This window comes from Sardina pilchardus, chromosome 2 (genome assembly GCF_963854185.1).
Source record: "Sardina pilchardus chromosome 2, fSarPil1.1, whole genome shotgun sequence".
NCBI lineage: Eukaryota > Metazoa > Chordata > Actinopteri > Clupeiformes > Clupeidae > Sardina > Sardina pilchardus.
Window position 1 is genome coordinate 1604495 of NC_084995.1, and position 22103 is coordinate 1626597.

The 22103-nt window shown below is 41.7% G+C and overlaps 1 protein-coding gene across 1 annotated transcript; it reads right to left on the minus strand.

Annotated features, from left to right (window-relative positions):
• Positions 1-18878: 18878 nt before the first annotated feature.
• Positions 18879-22095, minus strand: LOC134100134 (uncharacterized). Its single transcript, XM_062553206.1, has 8 exons — positions 22044-22095; positions 21880-21963; positions 20474-20537; positions 20315-20365; positions 20179-20223; positions 20037-20095; positions 19881-19950; positions 18879-19472 (listed from the first exon to the last, which is right to left on the minus strand). Exons 2-8 carry the CDS (start codon positions 21954-21956, stop codon positions 19137-19139), a joined length of 702 nt encoding a protein of 233 aa, XP_062409190.1. The 5' UTR covers positions 21957-21963; positions 22044-22095; the 3' UTR covers positions 18879-19136.
• Between the last annotated feature and the right edge of the window lie 8 nt (positions 22096-22103).

The window sequence follows — 22103 nt, forward strand, 5'->3', positions numbered from 1 at the left end:
TTTAGGTCAGTCGGATGAGCGGTTCGAGAGTTATGCGTGGCACAGACAGACAGACAGACAGACAGACAGACAGACAGACAGACAGAGTGACACACAGACAGACGTTCCTTGCTTTAATAGATAGATACAGTTGTTAAGACCCTGCTGGTCAGTCCTGGGGTTGCGCCCTCTGGTCTAATGCCTGCGTGGGCTCTGCCCCTTGAATCTGTTTCCCTGATTTGCAGAGCAAGGACCCCATTGTCGCGTTTTTACACTCTTTGTTTGATCACCCCTAGACACTTTGCATTACACTTTTCTTTATCATATACTGACTTTACCCTTTTTAATGTTTCAATAAATATAATATTTAAAACCTTTAGCTACAGTGTGGTCCCCATCCTTAATGTCACGGCTACCTTGAGCCCGGTGGTTGTGACACAGTATATTACATAGTTACTTACAAAAAGGTTCCAGTGGTTACCATTCTCAAGAAAGGCCTCAACCATCACCTTTTCCTTAAAAATGTTTATCTAGCAGAGGGCAGAATGAATATAAAAGGTTCTTAAATTAACAATATCTGACCCTCTATGAAATTAAAAATATGAATATGAGAATGCATAATAACAAACCTTCCTAAAGTAAGCATTCCTGGCTCGAGAGGAGCTTTCCAGGATCTTCACCAGTGTTTGAGAGACCAAATGGAGAGTTCTGTGTAAACAAAAACATAGTATTATAGAAATGACCTGGAGCATTTAAAACTACCAAAGGCAAAGTAACATTAACTTGATGATACTGACAATAAAGTGCACCCAATACCTTACACATCAGATAAAAAAGGACATACATTGCCTGTTGAACAAGCATATGGGTTAACTAAATGTTCAGCCCTCATCCTGCCATGATAAACGGGTATCACACAAATTGGAAGTTTGATATAGCATCTAGCAACCAATGAAGAATGTAGTCTGTATTACATAAAACATAATTTTGTTTTAACTTTCACTATCAAAACAAAAACACTATGTAGGTTTGAATTCAGATTGGCACAAGTAAGACACCAGTATTCAAAATAAAATTAGTTGGAACCTCATCAGATATCTCACAATCCTCAAAGACAGATTTTAGAGTTGACACATATATGGATATGTTTGTGGATATTATAAGAAAAGCGCACTGCATAATAGGTTGTGAAATTTGCATAATAGAATGTTTCTCCCGGTCACACTCACCTGCCATCTTTAACACTGGGCAACTCTGGGGGGAAAAAATACAATAAAATTGGACTAAATCACATGGTATTTGTCTTAACAAAAACAATGCTAAATTTCAGAAAAAATAAGTCATACTACTTAACAAGAGGAGTAAACAACTTAAAAAAATACATTAAAATGTTTGTCCTGAAACAATTACCAACAATAATCCTGGATTAATATTTAGTAAGAGGCAAGTGAGTGTGAGTTTGTCCTGGACCGATTACTAACAACAATCCTGGATTAATACTTAATCAGAGGCACGTGAATGTGTGTTTGTCCTGGAACGATAACAAACAATAATCCTGGATTAATATAGCCTAGTAAGAGAAAAGTGAGTATGTGTTTGTCCTGGACTGGTTACGAACAATAATCCTGGATTAATACTTAATAAGAAGCAAGTGAGTGTGTGTTTGTCCTGGAACGATTACAAACAATAATCCTGGATTAATATAGCCTAGTAAGAGAAAAGTGAGTATGTGTTTGTCCTGGACTGGTTACGAACAATAATCCTGGATTAATACTTAATAAGAGGCAAGTGAGTGTGTGTTTGTCCTGGACCGATTACTAACAACAATCCTGGATTAATACTTAATCAGAGGCAAGTGAATGTGTGTTTGTCCTGGACCGATTACAAACAATAATCCTGGATTAATACTTAAGAGGCAAGTGAGTGTGTGTTTGTCCTGGAACGATTACAAACAATAATCCTGGATTAATATAGCCTAGTAAGAGAAAAGTGAGTATGTGTTTGTCCTGGACTGGTTACGAACAATAATCCTGGATTAATACTTAATAAGAGGCAAGTGACTGTGTGTTTGTCCTGGACCGATTACTAACAACAATCCTGGATTAATACTTAATCAGAGGCAAGTGAATGTGTGTTTGTCCTGGACCGATTACAAACAATAATCCTGGATTAATAGGCTACTTAAGAGGCAAGTGAGTGTGTGTTTGTCCTGGAACGATTACAAACAATAATCCTGGATTAATATAGCCTAGTAAGAGAAAGGTGAGTATGTGTCCTGGACTGGTTACAAACAATAATCCTGGATTAATAATTAATAAGAGGCAAGTGAGTGTGTGTTTGTCCTGGGCCGATTACTAACAACAATCCTGGATTAATACTTAATCAGAGGCAGGCAAGTGAATGTGTGTTTGTCCTGGACCTATTACAAACAATAATCCTGGATTAATATAGCAAGAGAAAAGTGAGTAGCCTATGTGTTTGTCCTGGACTGGTTACGAACAATAATCCTGGATTAATACTTAATAAGAGGCAAGTGAGTGTGTGTTTGTCCTGGACCGATTACTAACAACAATCCTGGATTAATACTTAATCAGAGTCAGGCAAGTGAATGTGTGTTTGTCCTGGACCGATTACAAACAATAATCCTGGATCCATAACGCTTTCCGTTTTAACCGGTTTGAAATCTTTGCTGACATATTGTCAATTTTATGCACAAATCATTACAGATAAAATAAAGAACGTAGGCTTTGCTGCACTGACCTAACGTCTTTGTGTTATTCTTGAACATACTGTAACGGGAAAGAGCCCCATACTCTTAGCCGTTTCATGCTAGCTAACAGTAACGTCCATGTAGCCTACTGACTGATCATATCGAACAACACACAATTTGCTTACGATATAAAAATGTATATACTAAAAGTGATTAAAATAGAGAAATTCGGTGGAGATGGCACATAGGATATACATTTTTTCGAGAAATAGTCTTACCTGTTTCTTTGAAAATGTCATTACACGGCAACAGTCAGGAATACTGCAGTAGCACCTCTCCGTTTTGCTAGTTCTGGTTCTTCTGAGCATTTCTGAGCGGGCTTTCCGTTTGAAATTGTCACGTCGCACTCTAAATGACATCATCAGTCACACATGACCGCTGATTGGTTGGAAATGACATTGACCCTGGACAAACAACTTGCACATTGATCCCGGACTCTTAATTACTTGGTGATATCAGATCGTGCGTACTGCACCACAGGAACGGGACACGGGACCTCGATGGTACGGAAGCTTCCATCCCTGCTCTTCACTCTCCTCCTAAAGCTGCATTCACATACGTCGCTACTCGCCCATCTCTGAGCGAGAACTGTCAATGTCAATTATTAATATACATGGCATGAATTGTGTGGCATCTGTAGGACTCTTATGAACTCAACATTTATTTATTTCAACACATTTCAGACATTCCGCAAGCTATTAATCCTCCGTAACAGGCTATTTAAGGAACATGAAATAAAACTTCACTTTCATACAGATGGTACGGGTTGAGAATGCTCCTTTCTTTCCCGCACATCGGGACTCCCGAAGCATCGGGAAAACTGCAACCGCAAGGGGGCAACATAGACCGCCCTAATAATATGAAGGTTCGGCTCATGGAAAAACCCGAGGACACCGCGCTGGTGACAAGCGGAGAAAAGAGACATGACGCTCGGCATGTTAGATTGCAGTTGCAGAGTTTTCGAATGTTTACAGCCTACCTCACAGCTCTCTCACTCGACGTAGCCTATAACTCAGTCAGTCCAGCAGAGATGCCAGAGCAACGTTTTGGTCAATGGAGAGGGAGAGAAATGCTCCGCATACCTATCCGTCTCATTTAATTATTAAAATGAAAGTGATGACTGGCGAAATTAATCAAACGACGTTTCAATAAACCATTGTTGAAATGAATGAAAATGGTTTTAGAAACATATAGGCCTATCAGAAGGAAATAGCCTTCAATTCAACCTGAAATACTCGAAAGGCAACCTTAGATTAATTCATGAATTCATTACGGTTACAAGACCGCATTTCCGTGATAGGCTATTATTGTCAACGTCAAGGCGAAGACGAAAGAGATGGACAAGATGGACATTTTGGCAACATTAACATGTTAGGAATACTTAGAAATGTGTAGGCTATTTTAAAACGGAGGCATGTTCATTTTAACCGGCGACGCTGGGTAGCCTATGTACCCAGCACTTGTCACAGATTTTGTCCCCACCACTTTTGACGACTGAAAATAAAATGTATTTAACAGAAATCTCTTTAATACATGCCTATGCTTGTCACTTTACTTATAACCGTAGGCTACATGCATGGAGAAGATCGCGCATTTTGTAACATTGTCATGGTCAGATATGCGATAGGGCAGTGAGGGTATTCATTGTAACCATCGACTAGCAGGCCTAGCTCCGCAAAATAAGTTTCTAGCAACGTAGGCTATGTATCGTATGGATGTTCATGTTTATTCAGAGATAGGCATAGACTAGGCTACCATAGGCTGCTGGACGTCAAGCTATACGACAGCATTTTATCATGTGGTGAATTAATAACGTCAGTTTAACATGTCAGAACCTTTGATCGGCGTTTCAAGTAGGCTACAGCTGCCGAATAAAGCCTGTCGTAGTTCACATCCAGCTGTGGCGCAAGAGGTTGAAGCATAGGTGTCGTACGCCAACGACCGGCGTTCGAAACCCAGTCGAGGAACCTCTCCGGAAACCATCAAAACAAAATGCATCGATTTATTAAAAAAAACGAAAGACTTTCTGTTTTGAGATTCTTTTTATGTTTGCGATGTCTGCTGAAAAGAAAAGTTAATATGTTAATTCGTGGTTCAGCGCGCACTCACACACATTTTTACGTTGACATAGTGTCGGGCTCAAGTGTCGTCCTCAGTGCCGCATATAGGTAGCCTAGGCTATAATGTAGTGAACTGGTTAGACGAGTGTGGGGGAGGGGGAATGATCGCACAAGACAATTGCTCTTCATGAAATGAATCTCACAGGCGGCTGTCGATTTTTAAATGTAGCCTACTACACCACTTGCGAAATCGGACGTGGCACATAGCCTAATTAGGCTACTGGATAGCAAATCCATAGACTTTGTTATATCCTTGGCGGAGATAATAATTAGGCCTATCAAATTAAAAGCACACTAGCCTACGACAGGTATACTTGTGTGATCACGCAACACAAGGGAGCATTTAGCGATGGGACAGTTGTGAATGAGTGCTTAACACCCTGGAGTCTAAATACCCCCGGGGGATTTGAAAAACTGTTCCAAACACACATCTCAATCTCTGCTTTTATCATATTATAGAAACACCATTAGAAGCCTTTAATCAACTCGTTTTCAAATATATAGCCTATGTTTTAAGAGAATATGGCAATGATAATGGCACTTTATAAAAACAATAAATTCTTAGGATTTGTCCTCTCACCTGCAGCAGGCCCATTCTAAAGCCCATCCACCTAATTTGCATTTGAAAGAGCCAATCACTAAAGTGACACATTTAGTCTAGCCTACTTTATGAGTTTTTTTTTACCCCTCTAATAAATTGCCTATAGTCCTACTACGATAATGGAGGAAGGGCTGCCTAACTGTTCCCCCTAAGAGTTTTTTCATAAGATAAAATGTTTACTCTATTTAAGTTTAGGATTTGGTAGACAAGACAACCTCGGAAAAGTTCTTCAGATAAACAATGTTTTATTGAATTAAAGGAAAGAAAATGTATCGCCAGGGTTTCGGGGCTTGCGAAGGCATTCGTTGATCTTATCGATGCAGTCCTTGCGGCCACTTCTCCCCATCGTAGGAAACTTTCTGCTTGTTGACAACACAAAGGTCTTGACGTTGTGTGGCAGTGCTTGCTTGCCCTTCGATCCATCCCAGTTGGTGGTTTTGCACCAGGCTCTGTAGTGCTCCTTTGTGGTGATGGCTCTGAAGAGCAGGCATCCGTATCTACCAACGTTGCCGCGACTCTGTTGGTGAATCCGAGCATGTTGTTCTGGGCCAACAGCAAGCAAAGTCACGTCTTCGTGCTGAGAAGGAACTTGAATCAGTGATGCGCGGGTACGTGTCTGAACGACCCGCCCCGCCCCGCCGTCTACAACTAACCCGACCGCAACTCGGACCGCAAAAAATAATTATTGAAATACAGGACCCGACCCGCTTCCCGACCCGCTTATTGTAAAAAGTAGTCTAACTTAGTCGTAGCGTCATTGAGCTACGCCTATCTCATATGCATGTAAAACAATAATATATATTGCCTAATTATATATAGCCTATAATTGCTCAGAATTTGGGAAACATGCATTTAGTCTACCTTTTTTTTGTTCCGTGTCAGCATTCATCCAAAAATGTGGCTATTTGACTCAACATTGAACATAATTAGCCTAGGATTTTCCTATACAAATTCTGTTTCAGCCGTTCCTCACATGAATGCCTTGAAGCTCTCCCAAGCATGAAATGCAGGCATAGAATATTATTAAGAAACTCTTTATTAACGTCTTCATCAATGGACCAAAAGTCCATTGCTCCGCGATTATAAATTTCAGCGAGATGAAACCTTTATTGCACGACGTGGGGAAGAGCAGACGTGGGGCTTTCCAACGAGCCACTAGGCCTATATAAGTTGCGCAAGGACGCACATTGTATGCTCATACCAATTGTAGGCTATATGCCTTGATGACATTAAATTAAGAAGTATTTCCTGATTTGGGAAACTTTTAGTTTATTTTTCTTTCCATACCATTCGATCTTGCTGCAAATTATCAGACTTGAGAAGCACGCATTGCATCGGCAACTTCGCTGCTCAGTAGACGATTCTGCCACTTTCTGCTGGCCAGTTCGAGAAAAAAGCTGCAGATCATAGACAGAGAAAGCATGCTCTGAGAACAGAACACAACTGCATGTCAAGTGTAGCCGAGGGTCTGTCTACGCAGAAACAACAAGTGCATTTCTACATGTTCGTGACAAAATGTGGGGGATAGAATCGCGTTTCAGTGGGAATGCTGCAACCTATGTCTTTCTCTTCTAAAGACAATTATGTTAAATGTTATTAAATGACAAAAAAATAAGGGCATATTTTTTTTACTGACCCGACCAAACATGACCCGCATATCATTAAAAATATTTTTTCTTGACCCATAACCGCGGGTGACCGCGGGTGACCGCGGTCGCCCGCTCGATTTGGATCAGCCCGCGCATCACTGACTTGAATGCTGTTGTCGAATGTGGCAGAGAATACAGAAGAAGACTTTAACTATTACTTATATATTTCTTATAACGAAACGCGAAGAAAAAATACGAGGACTGACCATCTCGCCTCTCCGCGTTTCCCCCAATATCATGGCGACAAAGAGAAATAAATATGATTTGACATTTTAATGTTTAGCGCGCCAGTTTACCCAGTGTGTGTGCATTGAGTAGTTCCTTAAAATACGGAACAAAGAGCGTCCTGTAGGCTATCTGTTTAATACAGAAGATGACTTTAACTATTAGGCTACTTATATATTTCTTATAACGAAACGCGAAGAACAAATACGAGGACTGACCATCTCGCCTCTCCGCGTTTCCCCCAATATCATGGCGACAAAGAGAAATAAATATGATTTGACATTTTAATGTTTGTAGCGCGCCAGTTTACCCAGTGTGTGTGCATTGAGTAGTTCCTTAAAATAGCCTACGGAACAAAGAGCGTCCCGTAGGCTATCTGTTTAATACGGAAGAAGACTTTAACTATTAGGCTACTTATATATTTCTTATAACGCTGGCTGTAGGCGATTTCTATAACCATTTTCATTCATTTCAACAATGGTTCATTGAAGTGTCGTTTGAATAATTTCGCCAGTCATCACCTTCATTTTAATGATTCAATGAGATTAAGGAGTCGACTATTGACGGATATGCGGTCTTCATCATTAAATGCAGTTGAAACTTTCTGCCACCTGGTGGTTGTTTGGGTACATTGCCTTAGCCTCGAAAAAAATCGGCTTGACGCACTGCGGGATCTCTTCGGGAGTCCCGCGGGAGAAGGTGCATTCTCAACCCGTACCCACTGTATATCCGATCTGCAATAGCCTACGTTGCCAACAGCCTTGTCTTGCTTTGTTTGCTGCCGACGTATTTGATGTATCGTAAAGTGGGTTTTAATTCCTCGCAACTTTTTATAATCATTGCGCATTCATTATCCGTAAAATAGCGTGATCGCGTCATCATTAAAAGTGGTGATTTGCGCTGCAGCCCGCCCATTTTATGTGAACGCGCACCAACTCCGATGAGGTTAACCCCAGTTCAACAAATCAACTTCTTACTCAGCGTCGTAGTACCGATTAACACCAATGAAGATAACCAGGTTTTGTCAAACCCGGTTTAGCAAAGTAACCCAGAGGGGTATTTCACAAAAGCAGAATTAAGACATCCAAGATAATCGATAAAGCCAGGTTTGACATAGCGTTCTCTAGTCATCCTTGCTAAACTCGTTTCACTAATGCCAATCCAGGATGAACAGGAGCGTCTATGTCAAGCCAGGTGTAAGTTATTGGGGATGTGTGCGCGTTCTCGTTTCTCCCCCAAATAACTCACGGTTGGAATAAAAAAGACGCAAAAAATAGCGTCTTGCACACAAAGTTAACAACCGCTTTTGATATAGACAACAACGAGGTAAAGTTTTACTTTTTTGGATGGGGAATCATGATTATTTCTGTTACATAGCGGGAGTAGGTGTGTCAGACCAACTGAATGCAAATTTACGTATGCACCACCCATGTGTGAGAGCTTCCTTGTCTCGGCACGCAACGTCATTAAGAAAGCGCTTGCCTCCGCAAAGATGCACAAAGTATGACTATATCTTTATTCTGTCTTTAAACCAAATTAGTTGAAAACACCTTCGAAATATGTCCCCTCCACTTCCAATCAACTACTACAGTAGGCTATTCATCAAACGTCAGTCAAAAAAAGATGCAAACAACGATTTTGTAATTAATTATAAGGCCACCATAATTTAAATGATATCTAAATGGTATTGGGCAGACATTCTGTTGTGTTTTGCGAGTAAATGCAAGTAGCAAATAGTATATCAATGGAATACAGCTCTTTCAAAAATTGCATGCAGGTCTGATTTGAATGACAGCTAGCTGAACCAATCAGATAATGTAATTACCATTAGAATAAACTTATCTTGGCTGTTAGCCTGGTCGGGAGCAGGCTAGCTTCAGAGAATAAATTCCCATGGCAACTTATGTAGCATCTCTTTTGTGAAACCGAGTCAAGGGTAAGTTCATCCAGGATAACCAAAACATCCCGGGTTAATCCCTTATCTAGGTTTTGTGAAATACCCCTGTGGGTTACATCTGGGTAGGTTGAGCTTCCTTCGTAGTATGGCCCCTGAATGAATGGATGGATGGGTGGATACCAATAGCCAGAGCCAATGCAAGTGACAGCTATGCTAACTACGCCCACTTTTGCCGCCTTCTTTACTCCAGTCAGGTAACTCCTCTGATCTACAAAAGTGTTTCCTGTGGATTGACCACTTCCTGGGCATGGTACATGTCCTATCCTGCAGTATATACATCACATAAATAAATAGCGTTGTTTGTTTTGGCTCGTGCATGCTGTTTCACATGAGGTAATAAAAAGACTTACGAAGCTTTTCGTAGCTGCGACTTCATATCACAACATTCTAACAACATTCCGGTCATGGTATTGTTTACATTTAGTTTAAACAATGACAGTTTTATTTCTTCTGCACGTAACCACACATACATGGTATCATGGTAAATTATGTCTGAAGTGTACTCTGTTTAAATATTCAGGAAGGACTTTAATCGAGTCCGTACCTTTCCAGAAATGTTAATAAAGTGTTGTTAAAGCGTTGCCAGCTGCAACAGCGACATTTCCGGAAAGGTACTGACTCGATTGAATTTATTCTGGACTCTCTATCCGACCACATAAAGACGTGGGGATACGTCGGTTTGGCTTTAGGGACCCTCTACTCACTACCACGTAAGTGTAGTGTTGTTTGGAACAGTAGAAGAGGTATAAAAATAGCGTTTTGTAGCGGCGAAAGACATGCCCGCGTCACTTCCAGGCTAACGAGTTTTGGCTAAAAACGGTGAGCTCGAACTTTCTCAAAATACATCCGAATGACATGATTTTGGTGTCAACTCAACGTATGTACTCCCAATAGTCTGAAAAATGTATCTAAAGTGCATTTCACTCCGGATTATCCCTTTAAGAAAATCAGGAGGTGGGCTGAACGAGTCAGGGAGGGCACTTTTTCTATGTTTCCATCTGTGCATGGGCGTCAGTTTGGTTTGAAATTTGGGGACAGAAACGCATTCGGAAGTGCATTTTCAGAAGTGCTGGGTACAATGACGCATTCATTTTCTTTATCATCTTTTGCTCAGGTCATGTTTTGAAAGACACTGTCCTAATTACTTATGTAAATGAATAAAATACAAAAATGTGATGTCCGACACGTTTTATGATGAAGACAGACGTTTTCAAAAAGCATTAGACATAATGGCCCATTATGTTCTGCTTCATGTAGCCTACCCATGTAGCCTACTATGTTGACAATGTGACATGTCGTGACCTCGACTGTCGAGGCGCTCAAAAGATTCGGGGCTGGCCCGGCTGACCCTTCCATTTTCCGGGGAAAATTTTAAGATTGGGCTGTGAAAGATGCGATTTCAACATAGTTTGAGAAGGAAAGTAAGGCCAATCGTTGAGGTCCTCGTCGTCATATTTTAAAAACAAAGCTAATTTCCCCTCGAAGTCTACGTCTACTGAGTTTAGATGTGTATACATCTAGCAGAACGTTAATAACAGACTCTGACGAAGATGTAGGCTAATCGAAACGTTAGACTGTTGCTGTGCACCTTTGCATTAGCCTACAATAAAATATAACACACAAAAAAAAAACATTAAGCCTTATAACTGCTGCTCCGGTATTTTTCTCTTTTTGATCAACTTGTCCCCAGCCGTGGATGCACCAGTTGCTTGTAGAAGAGGCATATCTATTCCTTTTTTGAAGTACCCTGTATGTCGTGTATTGACTTCAATAGGCTACACGTACAGTATTTCCCATTTACAAACAAAATTAGAGGACGCCGGGTGCCCGGTCACATCGTTCTAAAGTTGCAACAAATGATTTTTTAACATAACGCCAGGTCAGCGCTAGTAACAATGTTGCAGTTGTGGCTGCCAGAGCCAGATACGGCTCTGGTGGCTGCTATATGTGTTATGAACTTTAGGCTACTTTTTAGTTTTTAGCCAAATTGAGCTCGAGGGTTTTTTTTTTTTTTTTAAAGTGGTGGGGACAAAATGACTCCTGACGAAATCTGATGAGGACGCGTCCTCACCGTCCCCATCGCAATCGACGCCTATGCATCTGTGGAAGAGTTAGGTGAATCAGCAGTGCTGTCTCCTCGCCTAACACGCACAATTGTTGCACATTTGGAGGCACTCAAAGATGAATTTGGGAGATACTTCTCTGAGGCTGAGTTGTGGCGCAAAGACAAGACATGGATACAGTTCCCATTCAAAGACAATGCAGCAGATGGCTGAAACTTGACAGTGATAGAGGAAGATCAGCTCATTGAACTATCCACTGACAGTACATACAGAAATACATATGACTCAAAACCACTCATCCAATTCTGGATCTCTTGCCAGAAAGACTTCCCTCAATTGACTGCAAAAACAATGCAGCTCCTTTTACCTTTTGCTACTACATATCTTTGTGAAAGTGGATTTTCCTCTCTTACATACCTAAAGAACAAATACAGATCACGACTTCAGCCTGAGCCTGATATGACACTCTGCCTCGCAAATTCCATCAGTCCTAGAATAGAAAAGCTCTGTTCCACTCACCAGCCTCAGTGCTCTCACTAGGACCTGGGCAGGGGCGGTTTTACCACGAGGCCCCAACACATTTTCACATTCATTCACTCACTGACACACACCTCACTCATTGTGATGCGCGCACGCACGCACGCACGCACGCACATTATTATGATTATGATGATTATTATGTGTTTGTGTGAGGGAGAGAGAGACACACTGAACTCAACTATCTGGCAAATTTCCTGCCAGGCATCAGCACTGATTTGAACATGACGTTTAGTCACTGGTGTAGGCTCAGGGATGACACCAAGAACATTGTCTGGTTCATACCAGATAACGTCATCACGCATCGGCCAGAAGAACCGATTACTGCCTTTACCACTCATTGTTTTAACAAGGACACAGCTGTCATGACTGCAGTTGCATCCACCTCCTGGATAATGCCTGGATATGCATCTCCATCATTGACTTCTTCAATGCGCTGCAGCACATTGATGGATGTGTTTTGCTGTGTTGGTGGGCCTTGTGAGAGGGCAACCGACCCTTCCTTCTGGAAGGTCACAACTTGTGGATCAAAGCAGTTGCAGCCATTTGGAGATGAACAGAAGCAGCTTAAGATGCGCCAGGAGATCACACCAGGACTCTCTGAAACAATCTGGAATGACACAAACTAATTATTGTCATTGTCAAATGACTATTAATGTTATGTAATGGCCCACAGTAAATCTTAGATTATTTGAATTTAGTATGCTTATTGTATGCTTGATGGATGCTCATTGTGCCGCGAACAGTCTGCAGGTTATTGGGCAGAAGGGCATCAATTGCCTCAATTTCTTCATTTTCAATGAAGAACAATTTGATGTTCGTCTTTGAAGCTCTTAGTTCATCAAAGAGCATTTTTAGACTTGATACGTCCTTTCCAGATGCAACCATTCTGTCTGCCTTCTGTTTAATCGCTGCTCCTACTCCATCTGCAGGCCCTTTGCCATGCCCAGCCTTCATGAAGTTCCATGTTACCTTTGTCCACCCCATCTCAAAAGGCAATGTGGAAAGAAGAAAGAAATTTTTCTTGGATCGATACTGGGTTGTTGGCCCATCACTGACGACATGAAGAGTTGTCAGTCTTTGGTTTTGCTCCTTGAGAAAAAGCAAAACCTTTTTTGTGTGGGCCCAAATCGTGGCAGGATCATGCCTCATGGAGGTGCTCAGGGAACATATTGAGATTGCTCCCTGTCGTATAGGCACCGTGTGCAATGTGGCCTGTTGGTGAGAGTCACCGTACTGCACTGACTGAACTTCACTGCCGTATTTGCAGAGGTAATTCTCTGAGAAATCCAGATGTGAAATCAAGTCTCCCTCTCCCTAGCCTGACGAGCCAGACCCACATCAAGATGTAGGGTCTGGACACTCACCGTAGACAGGGCTCAATCGGAGGGGTGGGATAAACAGTTGTCTTTCAAATTCCCTCCCCGCAATAGGATAACGCTAAACAAATCATCTTCTTGTTTTCAAGTAGCAGGATGCGTAACCTTCCCTCTCCACGCAATAGGATAACGCTAAACGAATCATCTTCTTGTTTTCAAATAACAGGATGCGTTACCGTCGCAACTTCTGGTCGCATGTCAGTCACCATTATGTTAAGCCCTGTGATTGGCCCGCTGGTGGTGGGGGTTCTCAGCTCCCTGGCTCAATGGATCGTGTTGACTGCCCCGCCAGCCAAATTACATTTGCTGCCGCTAGGGGCGTCTAGATTTCTAGGCTACCCTCTCCCATCTTGTCCTTGAAATGGCGGATTGTCGTGTACTGGTGCTTCATGTTATATGTGTGTATCCCAAATTTATTTTTCAGCACAGATGAGAATTGTTTTCTTTTCCTTTCCTTCTCCTTACTGGAGAGCTCTATGATTGACTTCACTACTCCTCTTTCTTTTTTCCTCTGATATCTTTCTCTGTCCTTTTCTAATTTCTGTTTATATTTAACAGGATCAGCTTTTATTCTGTCCCTGTACTCCTGTGACTTCTTGGCCACCGACTTCGGCATCTTAAATAAATAGATAAATAAAAATAAATATAGAGTGTACTGGAATGGTGATATAAGGTTCTCAGTCCAAAAGCACAAGTATGTCATGAGAGCATGCAAATAGTGCACACAAATTTCATATAAATCATGTCCAAAGTTATGCCTGTAATTTCTCGGAGGTGGAAATGACAGTGGCGGAAATGATATTTTAGCAGTTTTTCTGCAATATTAGCACACCCTCATGTCAGACTTAGCTACTTTTGGACTTAGCAGCATATTGTGAACTTGAAATAAACATAAATACATTATTTTCATATTTGTTTTACATAATTCAACTGAACTACAGCTGAGGTGGAAATGACGCTGAATAGAAATACTGTGTATAAAAGCTAGTGTGAAGCATGGTTGGGGCAACATTATGTTGTGGGGATGTTTCTCTTCAGCAGGGACTGGGCAATTGGTCAGGATAGAAGGGAAAATGGATGCTGCCAAGTACACCCACATTCTTGAGGAAAACCTGCGTCCCTCTGCTAGACAGCTGAAGATGGGCAGGTCATTTGCCTTCCAACACGACAATGATCCTAAACATACTGCCAAAAGAACAAAGCAGTGGCTTAAGTATAGGATGGCAAATATCCTTGAGTGGCAAAGTCAGAGCCCTGACTTAAATCCTATAGAAAATCTGTGGATTGACTTGAAGAGAGCAGTCCATCGCCATTCCTTACAGAATTTGACTGGATTTTAACAATTCTGCACAGAAGATTGGGCAAATATTCCCCAATCTAGGTGTGCAACGCTATAATAGACATATCCAAACAGATTGATGGCTGTAATGAAAGCAAAAGGAAGCTCTATAAAAGTATTAAGTCAGGGGTATGATGACTTTTCCAACCCTGTTATTCTAGTTTTAAATTTTTTATTAATTTTCAGAAAGGTTGACTTTTTTTTCATTATTTTGATGTTGTACAGCTAAATTTGTAAATAAAACTGGAAAAGATTGTTTTTAAAATGGGTTTTGATTTCAGGCTATAAGACAAAAAAAGTAACTATTTCAAAAGGGTATGATGACTTTCTATAGGCACTGTATGTCGGTGGAGACCGTTTTTATCGCGTTTAACCCCTTCCTTCAGTTGCAGCGTCCCCCTTTGCTAACGCTGGTTCTGAGCTAACGCATTTCTACGGTAACATCATTCTGACATCAACAACAGTCTTACTCACTCCACCGCACACCCGAGACAAGTCAATTAAAACGTCAGACTATCGATATACATGTCCGTGTTGATAGAATAATTTTAGAAATAAAACTAACCTTGCAACTCAATGATTTATTAAATTTTTTTACCATTCAAAGAGGGCTAGTCTGGGTTGGGGACAAGCACAAAACTGCAAAATCTGCTAATAAACAGCCTTGCAAAAGCATTTTTAACCCTTTAAGGTCCGCACCAAGAAAAAAGCAATGGAAAAATTATTTGTTTGCATTTCTTTTGTAAGTAGGACAGCAATAACACAAATCAATTGTTTTTTCAAACTCAGACCCCACAGTTTTCTAGATATAGGCCTCTACCAAACGGTAGAGATGTCTGTTCATGGTAAATGTCAGATACCTTTATGCATACAAAAAACATTAAGAACAACTCAAATAAAAAGGTTATTTCTTCCATGTCTTTTTTATTTATTCTTATGTCATTAATTACATGGGCATAGGCAACACTACAACACTGTTTTTGAGGTCGTGCAACAGCACAAATGGCTCTTGATAAATGACCTTTGACCTTTTTTGCAACCGCAATGATTATGGTCTGGGGTGCAACAGCACTTCTCTTCTTTTACTGTGTGTGTGTGTGTGTGTGTGTGTGTGTGAGAGAGAGAGAGCGTGTGCGCGAGAGAGAGAGAGAGAGAGATGGGGAAGTGGGGTCAGGGTTCAGTGATGTGGAGGTCGTGCAACAGCACAAATGGCCCTTGATAAATGGCTTTTGACCTTTTATGCAACCGCAATGATTATGGGCTTCTCTTCTTTTACTGTGTGTGTGTGTGTGTGTGTATATGTGTGTGTGCTGGTCATTTAATGGACACTGGCAGATGGCGTTAACACTACAAAACAGCATCAGGTGGGAAAGAAGTGGTCAGCTAAACGTGTGGGAATGTGTGTACGTGTGAGTGTGTGTGTGTGTGTGTGAGAGTGTGTGTGTGTGTGTGTGTGTGCGAGAGTAAGTGTGAGTGTGTGTGAGTTGGAGTGTGTGTGTGTGTGTGTGAGAGTGAGTGAGTGAGTGTGTGTGTGAGTTGGAGTGTGAGTGTGTGAGAATGTGAGTGTGTGGGAGTGAGTGAGTGTGTGTGAGAGTGAGTGTGTATGTGAAAGTGTGAGTGTGTGTGTGTGGGGTCTTCTTTTACTTTTTCTGATGGTATGTTGTGAAGCATCCCTGGTTCGCGTTCAAACACAGGAACACATTGCATTTTTGGCATTTCCATCTTGATACTCCCTTTGGACAGAGGTTGCACCTCCCCCGCGTGTCAGAGTGAACTGGCAAATGTCCACAGTTGTCATATCGCACATCTGGTTGTGGCTGTGAGGGTCTTGGGGTGGTGGATTTTTTCTGAGATGGCATGTGTGGTGGAGAGGATGATGATGGTCGGCCAACTTTAGATGGTGGCTTGTTGACTTGTGCCAAAGTGTGGGCAACTGCCAGACGGAACCTTTTGAGAGGCTGCGGTGTTTCGTTCAGGAGACTGCAGTCCCTCTTGTAGATAAGCCAGGCATTTGAGATGCACAGGTCAAGGATGTATCCAAAAAGGGGAAAGTACCATCGCCTTGATTTCGCTGGGGTCTTGTACAAGTGCACCTGCATGTCAGAGAGGTCAATGCCTCCCATATGCTGATTGTAGGCAGGAATGAGTGATGGGCACGGGACGGCAATCTTTGTGTTGGCCTCTTTGCTCCACCGTTTGACAGAGGAAACAGGTGCGATCCCACAGGCATTGCTAAGCAGGTTAACACATTTATTGTCAACCCATTTCACTGCTATCACCCCTTCAGTAGACCTGTAGTCAAAAGCTCCACGTCCTTCCTTCGTCAGCTCTTTGTCCGTCTTCAAGGTTGCTCCTCCTCCTGCTCAGTTAGAGTAATGTTGAAGAAAGTGGATGCACCCTGATACAGCAGCAGGTCATGAATGATGCCAGATGAACTGGCCCTGCAGAACAACTTGAAGCCCCACTTATCTGGCTTGTTGGCGATGTACTGACGGAGAGAGCCAGCTCTTGTGCCTTTATATGCCACCATGACCTCATCCACACTGTGCTGGTAGGTTGATGGGATCAGAAGACACTGCTGGCGAAGCATGTCAAAAAGGGGGCGAATTTTGTAGAACCGGTCTGGACTGCCATCGCACTGCTGATTATCATTGAAGTGAATGTACCGGCGTAACAGCTTGAATCTTCTCCTTGGCATTGTATCAGCTATCACACTGAAACGTGACTCATAGTGCCAATAGTCAACTATGGCTGGGAAGTTGAAAACACCCATGAAAAGTAACATAGACAGGAACTTTTCAATCTCTTCAGGGCTGGTCCTGATTGGATCCCCCAGTTCCTGGGCAGAGTAGAGATTGGTGTGCTGAGAGATATGGTCAATCATCTCGTCAGTGAAGAGTGTTTTAAAATACTGAAAGGGTGTCTTTATTGCATCAGGGGGGTTAAAACTTGAGTCTGGAACCTGGAATGCCTCAATGTCTTCATACTGCCACGGTCTTCTTGCACCTTTCTTTGTACCTTTCTTTGTACCTGAGGTTGATTTAGGGTCAGGCTCGTCCTCTAGCTCTGCCAAGGAAACTGTTTTGAGGGAGTTTTTTCCCTTTCTCCTCTTCTTGGATGGAGGTTCAGTGGATGAGCTCGTTGAGGCAATGGGCTCCTCATCCATAGAATCGAAAGAAGTGTCCCCACTATCAGCTGCTGGTGTGGGCAGATAATCTGGATCATCTGTAGGGTCACCATCACTAAGATCTCCATCTGAATCCTGGGGATTTTCGAGAGGGGCTTAGATGATTAATCGACATGTGACACGTGTCAGTGGCATGTAAAGACATGTCACTGGCATCGACATGTCAGTGACGTGTTATCGACATGTCACGTGGTCACATGTCAATGCCAATGGCATGTAAATGGCACTCCGAACAGTACGTTAAGTTTACAGATACATTTCTAACGGCAAATGGCACAGGAAAGTGTCACGGAACACCATCAAGTGGTTTTACCTTCTACAGACAAATACGGAATCTATGGATAAGCATTTAGATTTACACTGTGACTAGAAAAGCACTCAGAGAGCGCAGACCTCCGCCTGCATTGATCAAATGATTAATCGAAATGTGACAAGTGCAAGTGGCATGTAAAGACATGTCTGCATCGACATGTCAGTGACGTGTTATCGACATGTCACGTGGTCACATGTCGATGCCACTCCTCTACCACTGAACAGTACAGACAATTTACACTGTAACTAGAAAAGCACTCAGAGCGCAGACCTCCGCCTGCATTGTTCTTAGGTTGTCATACATTTGAACCTAAACTAACCATTACACCACTAGGCAAAATACACAATCTGGAATCCCGACGAAATTACAGATCACTCCCAAATTTTAATCGTTTCTTCCTTGGGTCATTTCTGACCTTCCCTGAAAATATTATCGAAATCCATCCATCACGAGTTATCCTGCTAGCAGACAAACAAGCAAACCCTGGTGAAAACATAACCTCCTTGGCGGAGGTAATAACAATGGCTTTCAACATTAGTAGTGCGTAGGTTTGTAGGGGATAATAAAGAGAGACAAGTTGTGTGTAGTCAATTACGCTTTATAAACAAGCAATGTTTTATACAAAGACAAATAACAGGGGTGGTACTTGGTTACTTTTAGTGTGAGAGGTTAGTGTGAGAGGGGCTGGTGTCCACACCCAAGGGGAGGGGTGTGGGTGCGTCTGTGCACGCCGGCCTCTCAAGAAATCTAAGAGCGTGACCAAGTCTATATTTCGTGTCAAAATTGTCATGCATCACTTGACACTACCTCTATGGATTTGACTCTGCTTTCCACATTGAATTGCATTCACCAATCCACAACATAACACACCAATCTTGTGCACCTTCACACTTTACCACTTCCCTACACACATAGGGCCCCATCTTGCAGGCAGTGCAGTGTGTGTAGTCAATTACGCTTTATAAACAAGCAATGTTTTATACAAAGACAAATAACAGGGGTGGTACTTGGTTACTTTTAGTGTGAGAGGTTAGTGTGAGAGGGGCTGGTGTCCACACCCAAGGGGAGGGGTGTGGGTGCCTCTGTGCACGCCGGCCTCTCGAGAAATCTAAGAGCGTGACCAAGTTTATATTTCGTGTCAAAATTGTCTATGAAATATTCATAGTCTTGTTTTAGTTGAAATGTGAAGACGCGGCAGTCCTGGTCATCTGAGGTATACAGCTGGTCCAAAGCCTCATACCGCTGATCCTTATCCATGCTCACCATGGGGGGGAAATCCACATGACCACGGAAAGCAGGCATGTTGTCTTGCACCCAAGTTGCAGCGACAGCCACACTTCTCAGAGTCTGGGTCTGGGGGAGACAAGTCAGTAGGTTGCTGCAATACAATTAACACTTTCCATCCTATTAATGTACGATTTTACTTCATGAAATCAAGAAGATGTCTGTAGTCCAATGGGCAGGAATACACATTTGCACATCGAATTTGCCCCAGGCACGCATGCACGCACAATCACCATACACCCTCTCCACAACGTGGAGGGCACAGGAATTCAATTCATAACTGTTATAACAGGGTGCGAATACGGTGGATATTTCAGGGGTTTTTTTTATTATTTATTTGAAGAAACAAAAAGGTCTACACTTCCAGATTTTGCTTTTCATTATAGGGTTCTGATTGTACAATGAGGGAAAAAAATCTACATAAAATATTCTACGAGACAAGGGGTGTGAATACTTTCCACAGGCACTGTACCTTACCTCAAGACGTGGTCTTTTGCTGGGGAAAGGATCCACTGCCCTATCCCTTTCCCTTTCCCAGGCTTCTCTCCTGAACAAACGGCATATTGAAAATAAAATTGTAAAACATGTAAATAACAGCAAGACAGAGCACCACATTACACCACATTATATTACCCTGGGAAGTTGGTAAGAGTCTGCACAGCCCACCATCTTCGAGCTCTGTCCATGTCAATCTAAATTGTATTAGAGGACAAGATTGCATGAGTTCTGGAGATGTTATAAAAGCTAAATGTATAACTAAATCTGTACATCGTACCTCTGTGAAGTCAAAGGGCATCCCAAAGAGTAGGTACATGGCATACTATAAAATAAGCATAATTTAAAAATGAATATATGGACATCAAAATATAAGAGAACCTTACACAATGCAAGGAATAAAAAGGTGACATTACCATAAGGATGTACATCCCACAGGTACTGGAGGACATCTGTTTGGGAATGCCCTGTGTGAGAGGAAAGAAAAAGATGCTTCAGGCCAGTCAAAAAAAAAAAAAAAAAAAAAAGATAATGGGCAGGGTGTTAATACTGAAAACATGCCAAATAGAACTTACCCTTATGTCATCAAGAATAAATTCCCTCCATTTACCACCATGAGAGATGGCCTCGGCTATATCCCTATGGAAAAAAATGTAGCGAAAAACAGAATATCACTGATATGAACTTCACTCAAAGGTATACACCACTTTATTTTGGAAAATTGCTTCTTTGTAGTCAACCCTAATTAGACAGAATGCAGAGCATTCTTTTCTGTGTGTTTACAATGCCTGTATTGACAGTGTAAACTAATTTCACTTTGAGCTTGATCCTAATGAAAACATCTACTTTGAGTGGTGTATCCCTTAAAAACAAGCCATTCAAATGCATTTCTGCTGGGATACATTAAATCAGGGAAAAGTAAAATAGACAAGTGAAAATGTCAGGGAAAAGTAAAATGTCAGGGAAAGGTAAAATAGACAAATGAAAATGAATGACACTTGGCTCCTCTTCCATTTCAAGCATGGATGCTGTGCAAGAGCTGTGCAGTGCTGGCACGCAGAACACGTGAGCGATGGGAATGGTCTAATATTACAACAATTGTGTCAGTAGGGTTGGTAGTGGATATCCTCATGGCCCTGCAGTTAACCTAAACTATGTACAATTTAACTCTGACAAAAGAGCCAAGTGGAAAACATAGACATAGTCGAATAGAATAGAAGAGAATTAAATGACACAATTCAATAATATGCCATGAGTAGTACATGCTCTTTTTTGTTGCTAGAAAGAATCTTATGTGATGCAAAAATGTTCTTCTCAAATTCATCATATTTTGTTTAACTGCTCTTGCACACAGTCAATATATGGTTGGTTGGTGGGGGCATGAAAACAGCATGGCATATTTGAGAAGGAACCATAACTGGCAGAAAATTGAACCTCGAACTTCCTGAACATGGAACATTCTCTATATAAGAAAACCTGTATATTCTTGTATAAGCTGGGTCCACAGGGCCTCCCATTGGATTGAGCAAATACAGCTCTTTCATCTTGGGCTTCATGATCTGAAGGTGCACTTCAAGTATTATACCAAACATACGGTGGACATAACCTAATACTGAACAATATTAATCTAAAAATTGTGAATCAATTTTGTTTCAAGTGTTCTACACTACCGTACTAAGCCATGTAACTCACACATATCATCCAGTGACCTGGTTTCCAAGAAGGAAGGATCACAAAGTCCTTTGAGTTCACCTCAGTCTACAGACAAATGCAATAAACTGTTAGGTGCACAGCCAAGGCATATCCTTGAAGTGTCATGTGTTATTTCTATGCATTTTCTTACACCAATAACATAGAATACATCATGAGTCAGTCATCTTCTTTAGCGAAATTAATGGTAATCTGCCTTCCTTCAATGTCAGGATTCCCATGTCTGCGCCCCCTGTGAAAGTCTACGATGAATAATTGTTTTGGCACTTACAGGGAGGTGATCCATGGCATCTGCAGACATTGGGGGCAACCAGGTGACCGTGACGTAACTGTCCGCAATGAAGACATCAATTTTCTGAAACAGTTAAGGGCATCATTGTAGTTGTGACCAGCACAGGCAAACATAACATTTCCATATTATTACTTGTTAGTTACCTGTTCAACTGCCATTTGCATTAAAATTTTGAAACAGAAATTCAGTGCCTGTTAGGAAAA

What these genes read in the sequence shown, in the direction of transcription:
- LOC134100134 (XM_062553206.1), bottom strand. Translation starts at nt 21,956, where the DNA reads ATGTCTTCATTGCGGACAGTTACGTCACGGTCACCTGGTTGCCCCCAA. An exon ending in TGCCCTTTGACTTCACAGAG is followed by an intron (nt 20,096 to 20,178) that starts GTACGATGTACA and finishes AATACAATTTAG; the next exon opens with ATTGACATGGACAGAGCTCG. An exon ending in GCAAAAGACCACGTCTTGAG is followed by an intron (nt 19,473 to 19,880) that starts GTAAGGTACAGT and finishes TGTCTCCCCCAG; the next exon opens with ACCCAGACTCTGAGAAGTGT.